The 17132-nt window shown below is 42.3% G+C and overlaps 1 protein-coding gene across 1 annotated transcript in view; it reads right to left on the bottom strand.

Annotated features, from left to right (window-relative positions):
• The window catches only part of MEGF10 (multiple EGF like domains 10), a 168762-nt gene that overhangs the window by 20049 nt on the left and 131581 nt on the right, over positions 1–17132 (bottom strand). The window contains exons 14-17 of the mRNA XM_036310750.1: positions 4644–4790; positions 3344–3478; positions 2693–2821; positions 911–1039 (exon numbers count right to left, since the gene is read on the bottom strand). Coding sequence (XP_036166643.1) covers positions 911–1039; positions 2693–2821; positions 3344–3478; positions 4644–4790 — 540 coding nt within the window. The remainder of the gene's footprint in view (positions 1–910; positions 1040–2692; positions 2822–3343; positions 3479–4643; positions 4791–17132) is intronic.

The following is a 17132-nucleotide window of genomic DNA, read 5'->3' as shown; positions in this document are numbered from 1 at the left end:
TTTCAAATCATGGCTCAAGGTCTATACCCCTTTCTAGAAAGTTCCAAAAGGCTTGTTCAGCCTATTTTTTATGTTTTCTAATTAGAATTAAACAAATGTTGCTTAATCTCTGACTCATCTCTCATCTGCTCACTTCTGCAATTTAAAATTATATACGAGTATTAATGATAATCATGATACGTGCCTTCTTGTCTTTTCTCCTTCATTCAATGAAAGGCAAGAGGGTAGAGACTAGTCTTTTTTCCCCCAACAGTGCCAAGATGGGGAGTACTTTGCACATTATAACCTATGACGCTAATGACCTTATAGAAGAAGAAATGGTCAGCACACTATGGGACACAAAATGGAAAAATGGACCAGTGATTCTTAAAGCACGACCCCAGACTGGCATCACCATCTGGAAAGTTGTTAGAAATGTGAGTTCTCTGGTGCCAGCCCAGCCCTCCCGGATCAGACACGCTGGGAGCGGGGCCAGCTGACTGAGCCAGCGGGTGGTTGGGAAGCTCGCTCAAGCTCGAGAGCCATGGACTGGACCTCCAAGAGCACAGAGCACGGCAGGCGGAGGCTTGTCGCCTTCACTCCCTTTCTAATCACTGTCACCTACTCTAACCACGTTCATGTAGAATGCATGAAAGGGAGTTGAAGCCACATAAATAGGGTGTTTAAAGAGGAGAAAGACACTGCCCCCCACCACATCTACATATAGCAAGCACTGCTCCCCCTCATGGCCCTGATATGACACAGACAGAAACCCTGGGATGTGGCAGCTCTTAACCATGTAGAGAGTTAGATGTCTAGAGGTCGGTGGGTAGACCAAGCCCTCGATTGCCAGGAGAGCTTGTGGGCGCACAGGGAAAGGCTGTGTCCTCCTGGTGGGGCTCCCCTTGGGTTCGGGAGGCTGGCCGCTTACGCTGCGTGCAGTAGAGCCCCGTCCAGCCGGGAGTGCACTTGCATTCCCCGTCGTAGGCGCTGCAGAAGGCCCCGTTGTGGCAGTTGCACGTGTGGATGCAGTTCGGGCCCCAGTGGGCGGGTGGACAAGCTGAAAGCACAGCAGGCGTGGAGAGCTCTGTGAGATCCGAGGCCAGCCCAGCAGAGGAGGTTCCAACACCCGCTCCCCAAGCCCCCTCCACACACACAGCTCCTTGCACACGAGAGGTTAGCAGTGTGCACCAGGACTGAGGAAGCACACTGCTCCACACATAAGACCCAGATGGCAATGCTGACGGTGACAGCAACCAGCACCACTGCCAGGAATTCATTCACAGACTGCAGAGCAGAGCGGGAATCACCTCAAGGTCACAGATTTCATTATTTATCATGTACACTGAGCACCTCTGTGCCCAGCACTGTTTGGGGAACGAAGGTGATAGCAGAGAACGAGAAAGGCTATCCTCCAGAAGCTTCTTTTAGTGGGGAAGGCAGGCAAACCAACCAGCCAACCCAAAACCAGCGGTGATAAGAACTATGAAAAAAATTAAACAGGTTAAGGGGATGGGAATGACGGAGCTGCTTCTTTAAGAGGGGGCCCTCTGAGGAGAGGCTGCTGAGCAGAGATCAGATAGAAAAATGATGTGACTTGAGAGAGGTTTGGGACCAGGGCCATGTAATTTTTGTCTTTGATCTCAGAAGCTGGCACTTGTCAGCCTGTTCCAGAGATGTCACAAGAGGCTTGTTTTAAATGTTATGGTGCCCCGTTGCATGTAAGAATTGGTTTACTTGTAAAACCTCTTACTTAGAAAGAGCAGATAATAATAAAACTAAATCTTCAGTTATCTTAGATTCAATCTAAAATAGATTTTTAAACTCTTAGAGTTGAAAAAACAAAACTAGCCCTAACCGGTTTGGCTCAGCGGATAGAGCATTGGCCTGAGGACTCAAGGGTCTCAGGTTTGATTCCAGTCAAGGGCATGTACCGTGGTTGCGGGCACATCCCCAGTAGGGGGCGTGCAAGAGGCAGCTGATCAATGTTTCTCTCTCAGCGATGTTTCTAAGGCTCTATCCCTCTCCCCTCCTCTCTGTAAAAAACAATAAAATATATTAAAAAAAACCTAAATCTTAGGGGTCATTGCTCATTGAAGGGCCATCAGAACCTCAGATAAAGTATCTCTGAAATTGCAATGTAAGGTGATGGGGTAAAATGATTTGATTTACCAAAAAACCCAGTCAAACAATGTTTTTATTCATACCAACGCTTAAAGAACATAACTCCTTCAAAGGAGGACCGCCTATAATTTCTATATGGCTATCCAGTAGGAAATATGGCCCAAAAGACAAATAAATCTGAAGTAATTTTTAAAAATGAAGGAAGTCTCCCATAAAAAAGTCTCCCACATGTTTATCCCCCAAGAGCAAGGGAAAAATAATATCTCCCACTTGAGGTCTGGAGTGAATCTTAGCGTAGATTTTCTGATTACACGACCCCCATTTTACAGATGAAGAATCACTGAAAAGTAAATAAGCAAAAAAATGCTATTTATTTAGGTTTCTTTTAAGACATTATTTAGATTTAAATATAGGACCATTGCACGGAGCTCTTAATGGCAAAAACAAAGTCATTTAAACTTTAAAATAATGTATCTTATAATTATTAATATAGTTTGCTTGATTAGATAACCACTCATACTTCAACCCTAAAGAGTTTGAAAACAAACAAATAAAAATGGTTGATCAGTACTTCTCAGACGAGACTTACGCTGAGAGCAGTCACTGCCGATCCATCCCGGGTAACACTGACAAGATCTGTCAATGGGGTTGCAGGTCCCATTGTTGGTGCAGGTACAAATTCCCGCACAGTTTTTCCCAAATCTGCCACTGGGACACACTGTGAACAAGTTATAGATCAGTAACTCATCATTACATCTCATCTCACAAAAACCCTGGGCTCTTGGGACAGGAGGGAACTTTAAAGGTCCTCCGCCCAGTTGCCCATTTAGTAGCTGCCTCCACCTAACATCATCCTTCATCCTGAATGGGCTTGTTTTTACAAACACATTAAGCCACACACCCTCATTAAGGCATCACGAACCAGGAGACACCAGCACATTTCTAGAAATATGATTTCATAACTTTTCGCTCAAGAAGGCAAAATCCTTCCTCAGACTGATTTTTTCATGGGAGGCTGTTTGCAATTAAAGCTGAAGTGTAGCACCGCTCAGAGAATAAAGAGGCTTTGCTGGAGTGGCAAGCCAACTCTTCCAAAGCTCAACGTCATATCTGCAGAAGCTGCAAACACAGCCCCCTGGAGGCCTCGAGAGCTAGTAGCTGCAGACAGGTCCCTGGGAGCCTGAGGACAGACCACACGGGCTTGCTCATCACCAGTTGTCTCTCCCAAACTGCGCCTTACCTTCATTGCAGAGGGCTCCTGTAAAGCCAGGCAAGCAGTCACACAGGCCGGTGATGTGGTGGCAGGGCCCACTGCTGTGCACACACTGCGGGCACGTCTGGCTACAGCGATGCCCATAGAAACCAGGGGAACAGACTGAAACAAGAATGGAAATCGACAGTTACCTTTCCTGAAATAGTTTTCTTTCCTATTCCACATCGAGATCTAGTTCAAGTTTTGAGTAAAACATTTTTTAATCATACTGAGAATTTTCCAAGTATAAAATAACAACCATCAAAGAAACAGGGTATTCTTTTATAATGAAAAAAAAAGACACTAAATTCTGAATTGCCCGAGGACAGGCAAATGACTTCGTCCCCTTTATTTTCCCATTTATGGCTCCAATTAGCTTGAGGTTTGGCATAGAGCTAAAGGCTTTAATAAATAAATGAAAGAAGGAAATAAAATTCTAAATTCTAAGAAGGCCAAAATAAATACTCTCGAGCCATGTGTTGACCCTTCACTTAGTCATGGCTGGCAATAAATAGACCGATAGTCAGAATTAAAAGATGTTTCCTCCTCTCCATGGTCCAGCTTAATGATTGTGGCTGAAAAGTGAGTAAGCAAAACACTACATAATTAGGTTCTTCCCAAGACATTATTTGGGATTTAAATGTAGGACAACTGCATAGAACTCTCAATAAAACAAAGTAATTTAAAAATTAGAATAATGTACCTTATAGTTAGTCCTATATTCCTTTCTTGAAAACATTTACAAGAAGATTTAGTAAAATCTTATGGGTCATTTCCTAACTTAAGTTTTCAACTGACCAATGTCAACAGCCCCCATTTTAAACTCGGCAATTCTATGTCCCCCATAGTACTAACTTTCAGACTACTAGCAGGATGCATGATTTGCCGCAAGGTTTGGCTGATGTTGACTTCTAGTAATTGAAATAAGGCCAATGCCAAATTGCCTAATAAAATATTTACAGGTCAATGGATTTCTGGAACACCATTTGCAAGATTTAAGGCAGGATCAAGAAACAGATCCCGATGGTGATGCCAATGAGGCAATGAAATCATTACTGGGGAAAAAATGGCGAAAGCCCCATCTGTTAGGTCAGTCCTGGAAGGTTGGAAGGAATAAAAGCCGGGGATGTGCTATGAAGGCCGGCTCTGCAAAGGACAGGGTTGCCCATTACATTTCCTTCTACCTTCAACTGCCACAGATGTCCCTACTCGCTGAGAGGAGGACAGAGATAATAACCCTCACTCGGTGCCCTGAGGAGGACAGACTGCCGCCTGAGGGAACACTTACTTCTCTGGCAAGTGGTGCCTCGGAACCCTGGCGCGCACTCGCAGATGCCGTCGTCCGGGGAGCACGAAGCCCCGTTTTTACAGTAGCAGGGCAGGGAGCAGTTGGGACCCCAGCGTCCCTCCGCACACACGCTGTCACAGTGGACACCTGGGACAACACACACGGGCAGGGCTGAGTGAGAGGCAGGGCAGGCGGGTGCCTCTGGGAGGCTGAGTCAGGCACAAGGACCAAGGTCTTGGTATCAAAGCTGAGTTGTTATCCCAGCAAACAGCGAGTGGAGATGGCGTAAGGTTTAAAATCCACTTACACACATCAATATGCCATCATATACTGCGTGATCATGTATCACCCTAAGGTTAAAATAATCCCAGGACTGCTTCCTACAGTCATAAAGGGAAGGAATAAAACCCCTTGGTTAGACTGACTTTCCTCTTCAGGAGGAGAGAACAAAGGGAAGCCCAAAGGCTCTGTTAAAGGCAACATTTATCAAAGCGATTGCCTCATTTAGCTCTGGGTGATTTCCTTCCTCCCCCTCCATTTTTTATTTTTACAGAGAAATGGACAAAGTGTAAAAAGATAAGGAGAAATAAAGGTGGTTTATATTGTTTTACATAAAGAAAACCCATTCCCCGGAGCAATCAAATAAACACAATCTTCGCCCTAGCTGGTTTGGCTCAGTGGATAGAGCATTGGTCCTCAGACTGAAGGGTTCTGGGTTTGATTATGGTCAAGGGCACCTACCTCGGATGCAAGCTGGATCCCTGCCCCTGGTCGGGCACATGTGGGGAGGCAACCGATCAATGTGAGAGACACACATTAATGTTTCTCTTTACCTCTCTCCCTCCCTTCCACTCTAAAAAAATCAATAAAGAAATACCCTCAGGTGAGAATTAACACACACACAAACCCACACAATCTTAAACTATGTCGATGCTACACTACACAGCACAGAAATCTGTGCCACCAAATGCCACTTTAAAAATTTAATCTGACTTTGAGCAGCTATAGGTGGGAATATCACAATCGATGTTATTTATAGCTGTTGTCTAAGTTAACGATTCTTATGAAACTATTTAGGTGTTTAACTCGCACTCTGGAAATACTGAAACTTTAGAGTCAGTCATGAATGAACAAAATGCCGAGAGGGAACATAAAGAAAAACCCAAGCTGCGAAAATAAAATATAAACCCTGGTTTTATTGGAATTAAATGGAAGTGTCTTTTGTAAGTTTGTATTTGAAATAAGACAGGGGCTCCATTCTTGTATGTCTGAATTCTTCACAACTCAAATGCTCTTCGCCCTGACAGGCAATGAGAATGAGTTGTAATTAGTAGAGAACTGGTGACGGCTGGCCTTCAACCAAGAGAAAACACAATACGGACAAGCACGCACACACTCAGGGATTACAGAGCAACCCCCCCTCTCCCCCAGCACCAAGGAAGCTGAGAAGGCAATGTTGGTATTGCAGGTTTTGCTTCTCGATTGATTAGGAGAAAAGTTACCGTGGCCCAAACCTTAAAACAGACGCAGCCCCAAACCAGAACGTGAACACTGCTAATTGGTACACAGCCATTTCTGCTGAAGCACATTTTTCACTTTTGACTGATTTTTCCTTCAGAAAGTCTCCCACATGGTAGAGTAGGCATGAAAGCACACAGACCTCACTGTGTCTGGCTTGAAGCAACAATAGACTATTATTTTAGCTTGGACTGCTGGCTGAGGAAAGGAGATTAGTCCTGGTATAAGTTGATTAGGGTCTAAGAGTTCCCCATAGCATAAGATATGAAATTTTGGCCTACTGTGATTTTTTTTGGAGTTTACAATTATATGATTTTTTTTTTTTTTAAAAATCAAATCTGTTTTGAAAAGCTGAAATGGAATTGCAAACTCCACATTCCCAATGTGATTCACCGGCCATAGAATCTTGTCTGGTGCTGTGACTCATGTCTATACAAGGCAGAAGCATCAAATGCACAGAGGAGGAAATCACTTCCGAGGGGGCTGCAAACCTAAACTTTTCTTTGTGCATCTGAAGGAAGTGCCAAGAAAAGTAATCTGCTAAGGCTTCACTCTGTTCAAGTTCAGTTCCTGAGCTCTGACTGTGAACAGGACTCCCGTGTATCAGCCGCTGAATTAGGGACGCCTGCTTCATAGAGATTCCGACACCCTGGCCATTTTAATCGGGAGCCACCCAGGCAAACCCCAGTTGGGATTCTGGAGAAGTCAAAGCTGAGTAATTACTTTGTCAACCTCAAAATCATCCTGAAAATTCATCCTGATTTTTGGCATTTTTTTTTTTTTTTTTGGTGGAGTGGGAACGTGGGGAAATAGATTTAGCTATTTATAGTGATATAGTTTATCAGATGCTTGCCAATCTCTCCTTCACATTAATCAATGCAGTTAAGATGGAATGGAGTGCAATTTATATCCAAAAGTCTATGCTGACTTTTACCATTATAGATTATCATGATTTACATATGACTTAGCACATTCTCAATCAGAGCCCTTAAGATAAATGACTCGTGGGCAGGTTGACAAATGTGAATAAGTGATCTTTTATTTCATATTTGATTCCTCTTCCCTAACAGGTTTGTTCAGCTGATTAGCACAACCATCAGTCAAAATCAACTTTATCGAGGTAATTTTCATATACATAACAAGGCCCTCGATACAGCAAGGAGATCCATTGCAAAGATAAGCTCATTTCACATGATTTACCCATCATTTCATTTCCAGACCATCTCAGGGAATTCTAGAGATCATCGATCAAATCTCTGTCTCCGATCATATACACACTATACACAAATTTCAACAGAACCAAGCTTACTTTTAAATAACTTTTATGACCGCAATGAAGTCTTTCCTTTAAAGTAACTTATAACAATTCTATTACCAACTCCCCTTAAGAATTCAATGTTTTTTTCTCTATCATAGTAAAAGTGAGTCATCACTTTGCAGATATTAATGCCTAACCTGTTTGAAGACAAATATACCGTATATCTCAATCAGGGAAAAGTGTGAAGCTATCTTCTTTTTCTGATATTTTCTCCTATTGCTATTCCTCCCCTTCAGGCCTCTTGTATCTTTCCCTCCATCTTATAGTCAGGAAAGGATAAGATACATTTATTATTGCTGAGGTATTACCTTTTCTAGAGAATATTGATATTTTAAGAAATATACATGTTAAGAGCCTAAGAAATAAATCTCTAAGTGTGAAATTTCAGGCAATGAGACTTACAGAGGGGATGCCAGGGTAAGTGCTACTGACATGACCTCTATGCCAGGCATAGCATGAACCTTTTTCCAGGATAGGAAACTGTAAGTTTGCTTTAACCATTTTTTTTTGGCTGTGTGTGTGTGTGTGTATTTTATTCATGAATTATTTCCACTGATCTCATCCTAGTCTTTGCCAACTTCGCTAGAGTCCTATAAGACATTGTTTTATTTCCTTGCTTGTCAAAGACAGAAGAGAAAATTCAACTCAGTAAACATTCATGGGGTCTGACAGCTGCTGGCTTGCTGGTGATAGGTTCTCTGAGAAAGACCTCTAACTCTAGAGTGAGAATGGGCCCAGAACAGGCACACCCAACCCTGCTAGGGGATCGCGGTCGGAGCAGGTAGCTTATGAAGGCAGAGGAGGTTCCAAACTAAATAAAAGTTGGATGCAAGGCTCAGAAGCCCAAAGAAGTGTGTGTCTTCTCCTTGGGAATGGCACGTTGGGGACAGGGAAAATGGGGCTGAGAGTGGGAGAGTCCTCAGGGCAGCCAGGCATGTTCATGTAGAAGAGCCAAGAATGCCGCACTGTGGAGTGTGAGCTTCCTCCTGGTGCTGTAACCACACAGACACTTCATTTCTTTAATGTGATATTTTCTCCTTTCTTTCCTTTTGATTCAAACTGGCCTCATCCAGCACCCTGACTTGCACGACCACTCCCTTAATCATAAAGCCCTCAGGACAATGAGGTTCTGACCCCATCAACTAGTCTTAGGAACAAAGCCTCCAGTCTGTTGACCACAGACACAAAGTTTTAGTTAAACTAAAGATAACATCTAGGCCTCAGTTGTGTTTCAGGTCCAGATCTAGAAAAGCAGGATGGCCCCACCAACCACACCGGTGTGAAACCAGACAGAGCGACACCATGGCTGACATCAGGACCAGAGGCAATGGTCAGCAACCCCTACCCTAGAGCTGACCCATCAGTAGAGACCATGACCTTACCTCTGCCATGATTAATGACTGTCCCTTATACAAGCATCCCCTGGAAGCCTCGGGGAACTAGGTTTTAGAGTAGGGGTGGGCAAACTTTTTGACTGGAGGGCCACAATGGGTTCTTAAACTGGACCGGGAGGGCCGGAACAAAAGCATGGATGGAGTGTTTGTGTGAACTAATATAAATTCAAAGTAAACATCATTATATAAAAGGGTACGGTCTCTTTTTTTTTTAGTTTTATTCCCGGCCCACGGGCCGTAGTTTGCCCACGGCTGTCTTAGAGCAATGGTTTCAGTTTGACACCATTTCTTTAAATAATAAACCTTTATTTTCTTTGCTGCAAACTCCTTTTTGCATTTGATTGGGCTCTGAGGCACATGGGAGAACAAACCCCTTTAGTTTAGTAAGAGTGCTAACAGGGACCAAATGGATAATTCAGCAGATGTGCATAATTGAACATGTGTTTGTAGGAGGGCAGAAGCTGTTTTGAAGATGAGCCTGAGAGAAGGAAGACCTGTCAGGTGGCTGTTTGGGATTTTCTAGGTTAAAAAAAAAAGATAAAAATGACAAGGTCTTTAACTAAATTAATGGTAGTTGGGATGCAGGGGAAGATGAATTCCAGAGAAATGTAGGAGAGGATGCAGATGAAGGCTGCAGCCCCCTCCCCACACTCACCCAGGGTCACTGATGAGTTCTGGCTCCACGAAGGAGAGACGGCGCCTGGTTCTGTTCACTACAGTGCCTAGCACATGCGAGGTGTCAAATATTTGCTGAATGAATGCATAAGCCCTGTCCCTTTTCGGGGTGATATTCAGGACCATTTTCCAACTGGAAGGAGCAACCGTGTCATTCTTTCCTTCCCCGAAGAAGTGATGAGAAGTGGGGTGAAGCCGGGAAGCCCGGCATAGTCACATTTTGTGCACCTCACATGGTGACCCTTCCCTGCATAGGGGGTGGAAGTGTCTGCCTTGCTTCTTTTGGAGCGGATAGACTTTCATGAGCTCAGGTCTGTGTGTTTTAGTGCTTGGCCCAGATTATAAAGCAATAGAAGAATTATGGGACACCTTGAGGAAATTCTGTGGAATGTTTCCCAAAGTCCAGATAAAAGCTCTCATATGAGCTACGTCAGGAAACAACTTCCTAAACTCGGGGGTATCTTTAAATGTGCAGGAATCTCTGGCTCAATGGAAGCCTTTTTTCCTGATAAATGTTCTGACGCTGATAAGGAGATGTGAGAGGGACTGTTTTTGCCAGGCCTCTGGACAAAGAGCTCTTTCATGGCCTTCACAAGTTGCTAGGCAATGGCTGAATGATCGCGATAAACTTCAGCTAAGCAGCTCTAAAGAAATGTCCGTGCCTTTAATGCCTGATGCCTAGGCCAGCAGCCTCAATGGGAAATCAGCATTCACCAGGCATTCATGATTCCATGAATGCGGCAAATGAATGAATCATCTGGGATGTCGTTATTTCCCCCTCTCCGAGATAACCCCCAAACTCCTTGTCTTGCTTAATTGTTTATATTCTTTATGCCAGTATTGAAATATTTGGGGCGTAAGTGAATGAATGAAATGATTTCAATTTGATGTCTTGTTCCTGAGCAATAAGTTGTTAAACATATATTAGAGCCACGAGAGAGATGTGTTCATAATAATTGGTCTTGGTGGTTATAGGAGAAAGGGATTACAGTATTTAGTCATTGCACTTTTCTGCTTTTGTAACCCTCTGGCCAGTGAAGTGACAGCACACTGTAGTGTAAGAGGTTATTCACTGGTGTGCCCTCCTCTGCCCCCGCAGTGTCTGCCCGAGAGAACGGAGCAGGCCAGGAGCTGGTGCTACTTATCTTCATGTTCCCAGCACCTAAGCACTGTGGGAACACTCAATGACTGGTTATTAAATTTGTCAAGTTTATTTGGATACTGCGAATTGTAAAGATCCATTAAAAAATAATCTGCTTTGAAAAAAAAATACTGATAAGTCCTATAAATCAGCGAGGTGTGCATTTGCAGCTATAAGACATAAACACCAGAAAGCATGGCCTGCCTTAGGTTGGACCCAGATAAAAGTGGAGAACAGACTGCGAAGCAGGTTGGGAGATCAGGGAACTTGGGCTTTTTCTGCAGCCTTTCTTTCAGGAAGGCGAGTCCCTTCATCCACCTTCCCTTCAGAGACCCCACATTCTGCTTTTACATGACTCCCTCCCCCCAAGACATGTAGATAGACAGACTGATGTTCCTGCATACACACTCTCCTCTGCACCCTTCAAAACCATAAAGAGTCAGATAGCATGTCATTTGCACTTGTGGCTGATTGGGTGCATGCACGTTCATTAAAGCTCATTTGCACTTGAATTTGCACTTACATGTCACTGGCCAAGGAAAGGTAGACCTCCCCTTATTATAACCATTCAGGCATCTCTCAGCTGCATGAGAGGTCAGTTTAGGACAGACGAGTACCTGAAGGAGCCGTTCACTTACTCAGCTGGTCACACTTGCTGTGTTTGGGGAAGCTTGGAAAGGGCAGTGCCCTTCTGAGAGGGGCTGGGACCCCTGCACGCCTAGTTCTGCTTGATGAGCAGAGTAGAGAAGCCACAATATCTCATGAACTTGCCTCCAGGTTTTCTCCGCCCAATGTTCCCCTTCCTGGCAGGGCTTGGATGAGCGCTTCACCTCTCTCCCTCCTCTCCTTCCCCTTCTTTCCATCATACCATGTCCTGCTGGTCCCCTTCTCTTTCCCATGACTCCTAGGGGCTATTTGGCATCCTAATCTCTTTCCTATCCATTTAGCATATTACTTTTTTTCTGGTATGAACGCGTCCTATAGCCTTTTGCAACTGGTTATACAGCTTCTGTCACAGAAATGCTCCCCTTCAAGAACAAGAGTAGCAAGACACAGCTATCACACACACGGCTATAAGATGAGACTGGCTTTTCAAAATGAGGAAAAGGTGTTTCATTTCCCCCCTCCACTTTTTTTCCTTTTTTACTGCAATCTTCCCCTTTTTGATAAGGTAGTCCACTGGCTAAAAATGTCAATAAATTAAGGTTTTTAAATGACCACATATACTAGAAGTGCATGCATATTTTGGTTAATCTATATGGTAGTACACTATGAATACTTTTTTATGACTGTAAAATAGAACTATCAATTATAGCAGAAATAAATAAGAGTTCTGGTTCCTTTAAGATAAAAGGACAGTCAAACATTAGAAAAGAGGGTGAAGTGATGAGGAGTGGTGGGTGAGCCCCCTGGTAAGAAAGCAAGCTGAATTCCTTGGCATATCTGGTTAGCACATGACTTCCTCAAGTTAGGTGTATCCATTTCTTGGTAATTTGGGGTACAATTCTTCTAACCCCTATCTCTAGCTCCAAACTCAGAGGCCTGGCAGCCTCTCCTGCAGCCAGTGGCCGAGCCCTGCTGGTGTCTCTAGGCCGTCTTGCTGACTTGGTCAGGAGATGAGCGCAAGTCCCCACGTTAGATTTCACTGATTCCTTCACAAAAGCCTCACTGTCATCCCATCCACCGCTACCCTGCCCGGCAGGTCTCAACACTTCACCTGTAGCAACGGGAGGAGAGGAAAAGAAACATTTGCTTCCCTGAGCCGATGCTATTGATTTAACCCTGAAACTGGTGCTTGAATGGACAGCAGACCTTCTTTTGTGTTGGAAAAGGTCCTTTAAAAGGTCTTACTTAAAACAAGTTTGCGATGAAAAGCCAGGAGCCCATCCAATGTTCGCAATGTAATGATGTTCCCTGTAAATAACAGAGGCTACACTTCTTTTACTTTTCTTTTAGGAAAAAAAAATAAAAAGCCAATTCTTGGTCCAAGTGTAGGGTGCTGTCTGGAACTTCAGGAACTCTCTTTCCTCGACATACACTTGCTTATTCCGTGTGTGTTCTGTGAGTGTGGGGATGACCTCTCTAAAAGACATTTCACAGCAGCCTTCGATACTTGCAGACCTGATGCTCACACAGAAGTCCCGGATAAACAAGTCACTGGGACCATGAAGCAAAGGAATGGTGGGCGACACGTGATAGAGCTTCCTCCCTTCGGAGAAGCAGACCAGTCACAGGCGGACAGAGGATTACAGATTACGTTGTGTGACAAAGCCATTGCATTCCCTCAGGAGCCCAGAGGTCTAAGGCCAGATGGGATAATTTGTCTTACCCCATGACCCAGACTGTGGAATGCAACGAACACATTTTCTGACTGGCTTCAGGCCAAACCCTCGCTCCTGATTTGCTCATGTACGCGAGAGTATGCCTTTCACAGGCTGGTTCTAAATCATCAAAGCAGGTGGATACTTGAGCAGTGAACACCTCACATTTCCTCTATATTCATGAGACTGGGTGGAGTTTTGTCCAAAACAAATGATATGGCCTCTCTGTAGGGGAATTTTTGAATTTGCTGGGGGTTAAAAATGCTCCTTCGTTTCACTGTGATCATTGAGAACTTAGTGCTGGTCATTCCATCCGAGAGCTTCAAGAAGCCTATTGAAGTCACAAAAATCTGCTTTAATCCCTGAAATAATGTAGTTTTAACATTTAGTAACTGAGAGCCAAACAGAAACTATGAGAAGGTGGAACGTCATATTGTGAAGTCTGGGTAATCTTAGCTTTTGCAAGTCAAGGAGGAACTAGAGGGCCATGGAGTCCTTGTGTCTGTGGGTGGCTCCTATTAATAGAAAATAGAGTCCATTATACCAGCCATGGTCTGTTTCCCACGGTAGCTCTCAGACACTAGAAATCAAGTACATGACGGTTCTTTTCAGTTTACCCGTCAGAAGCCAAAGAAGCTCTCGACAAATTCCAAAGGACTGAAAGACACCACTGAAGAGGCTGCTGATGACACCCTGTGTTCAAGGATCTGAAGACTCAATGTTGTTAAGTTGGCAACACTCCCCACATTGATCTATAGTTTCAATCCTCATTAAATTTCTGCCTTAATTCTCTGCAGGAATTGACATGCTGATCCTAAAATTTATATGGAAATTTAAGGGACCCAGAATAGTGAAAACAATCTTGGAAAAGAAGACTAAAGTTGGAGAACTCACACTTCCCAATTTTGAAGCTTTCTACCAAGCTAAAATAATCAAAACAATATGGTACTGGCATAAGAGATACATATATACATATATATACACTGAGTGGCCAGATTATTATCACCGGCCAGACTATTATGATCACCCCATCAGTACTTCATTGACACTTCCAAAAATACTGAATATTGAAAACTTCCTAAGCAAATACTCTCAAGGTTTTATTATTATTATTATTTGCATAACTAATTCTCTTCATTGTACTGATGGGGTGGTCATAATAATCTGGCCACTCAGTGTATATCAATGGAAAAGAAGTGAGAGTTCAGAAATAAGGCCTCCCACATTCATGGTCAATTGATCTTTGACAAGGATGTCAAGACAATTAAATGGAGAAAAGAATAGTCTTTTCAACAAATGGTGCTGATAATCACATGCAAAAGAATGAAGTTGAACATTTATCTCATGCCATATATAGAAAATGAACTGAAAATGGATCAAAGACCTAGATGTAAAGATAAAGTGTAAAAGCTAAAACTATAAAATTCTTAGAAGAATATAGAGGCATAAATCTTTGTGACCTTGGATTAGTCAGTGGTTTCTTAGATTTGATGACAAAAACATAAGCAAAAAAAAAAAAAAAAAGGAAAAAATAGACAAACTGGGCTTCATCAAAATAAAAACTTTTCTGCTGCAACAGGCACTATCAAAAAGTGAACAAAATAAATCACAGAATGAGAGAAAATATTTGCAAGTTATATATCTGATAAGGGACATACATCTAGGATATATGAAGAACTATTACAACTCAATAATAAAAAGACAAATATCCCAATAAAAAGCAAATAAAAATTTGCATAGCTATTTCAACAAAAAAGATATACAGATGGCCAATAAGCACATGAAAATATATTAAACGTCATTACTCATCGGGGAAATGCAAATAAAAAACAATGATATACTATTTCCTACCAATAAGAATGGCTATAATAAAAAGTGATAGTGTGGATATGGAAAAATTGGAACCCTCATACATTGCTGGTAGGAATGTAAAATTATGCAGCCACTTTGAAAAACAGTTTAGCAATTCTTTTTAATTCTTAAAAAGGTTAGAATTGCCCTATGACTCAGCAATTCCACTTCTAAATATATCCTATATAATAAAAGGCTAACATGCAAATAGACCGAATGGTAGAACAACCAGTTGCTATGACGCGCACTGACCACCAGGGGGAAGACACTCAATGCAGGAGCTTCCCCTAGTGGTCAGTGTGCTCCCACAGGGGGAGCATCACTCAGCCAGAAGGCGGGCTCACAGTTGGCAAGCGAAGCGGCAGTGGCAGGAGCCTCTCCCACCTCTACCACAGCACTAAGGCTGTCTGACTAACAGCTTAGGCTTGCTCCCTGGGGAACAGGCCTGAGCCATCATCAGTCAGACATCCCTCAAGGGCTCGTGGACTGTGAGAGGGCACAGGCTGGGCTGAGGGGCCTACCCACCCACCCCCGAGTGCATGAATTTTGTGTACCGGGCCTCTAGCAATATATATATATATATATATATATATATATATATATATATATATATATATATTCATTGAAGCATTATTAAAAATAGCCAAAAAGTGAAAACAACTCAAAAATCTATCCATGATGAGTGGATACATAAAACGTGGTCTGCCCATGAAATGAAATATTATTTGGCAGTCAAAATAAATGAAGTGTTGACATATGCTCCAATAGAGAGGAAACTTGCAAATAAATGTTAAGTGAAGGAAACCAGTCACAAAAGACCATGTATTGTACGAGTCCAAACAATATCAAAACAGGCAAGACTACAGAGACAGGAAGTAGATTAGTGGTTGCCTAGGGAAAGGGGGCAGTAGAAAGGACTGGGGGTAAATAGGGAATTAATGCTAATGAGCACTAAGTTTTGGAGGTGATGAAAATCTTCTAAAATGGATTGTGGTGTACAATTCTTTAAATACACTAAAAACCATTGAATTGTACACTTTAAATAGGTGAATTCTATGGCATATGATTATATCTCGATAAAGCTATTATATATGTATACACACACTTTGAATAATTATAAAGGCAGTGTTTATTAAAATATATTTCATTTTCAAAATTGGGCTATCAGTTGTTAAAGTGTGCATACATTTTTTGGGACATCCTACGTGTGTGTGTGTGTGTGTGTGTGTGTGTGTGTGTGTGTGTATGGAAAGAGAGAGAGAGAGAGAGAGAGAGAGAGAGAGAGAGAGCTGGATCTTCATCCAGAGTGATAATAAATCTCAGAGTAAGTGCCCTGTCCTCCAGCACCTCCTGGAATAAGTGTGATGGCAGGTGGGTGCAATAGTTAAACGCGTTGGGTACATAGTGGGGAGCATTTGCAAAACCTGTCTCTCACATTTATTGACTCTGGGACCTTAGTTCAGTCACTTAACGTGTCTTTGCCTCAGCTTCCTCATCTGTAAAAAGGAGAAAATAATATTTCCTACCTCATAGAGTTGCAAGCCTGCAGTAAGAACTCAGAAAGTATTACTTATTACTTCTCTAGAATCTTCTTTGGATGCATTTTTGCTTAAAAGTAAGACCACCCTGACTCCATAACTTCCTCAATGTGACATCTCTAGTATGGAGGAACAAAATTCTCTTCTGAAAGATCCATACCACCACTAAAGAGGGTATTTAGCTTGTTACTACCAATTTTTTTTTAGAGGAAAAGTTGAAAATGTTTTGGAGGATACTGAAGCATCAATATGGAAACAGTTCTCTTACAAATTCCCTCTCTTCTCTAAATTTATATACAGATTTATTTAGATACAAATATAATATATGTATATATATAAATACACACTCAAACACAAATGGCTTCAAAGGGAAGTTAATTTTAAAAAGAAGTTCTGGTTCATTTATCTACCTCTAGCCCAGTCCTTAGTACAAGGTTTCACTTTAAATTGGCAAATCAGCAATCAACGTTTTATTTTACTTTCAGCAGAATGGTCATCAATTGCTCAGTTCATTCATCCCAATGTTTAATAACTGTTCTATTGCGTTGCCAGTCATACTGTTTCTTAAAATGTACTTAAAAGTTTGCTTATTTTGTTTTTTAGGATAGGCTTGAATTGGTGTATAAAAAAGAACAATTTGTTTGGGTATTTAGTGCCATCTTCCACGTCTGTACATCATGAGGGAAAACCACTCTTCTTTTAAGACCCCTGTTAGTCTGTTAAACTTCCTGGC

The sequence above is a fragment of the Myotis myotis genome, unplaced genomic scaffold, assembly GCF_014108235.1.
Source record: "Myotis myotis isolate mMyoMyo1 unplaced genomic scaffold, mMyoMyo1.p scaffold_m19_p_5, whole genome shotgun sequence".
Taxonomy (NCBI): Eukaryota; Metazoa; Chordata; class Mammalia; order Chiroptera; family Vespertilionidae; genus Myotis; species Myotis myotis.
The sequence above is the reverse complement of the archived record's forward strand: the minus strand, read 5'-3'. Positions and strand labels throughout refer to the sequence as shown.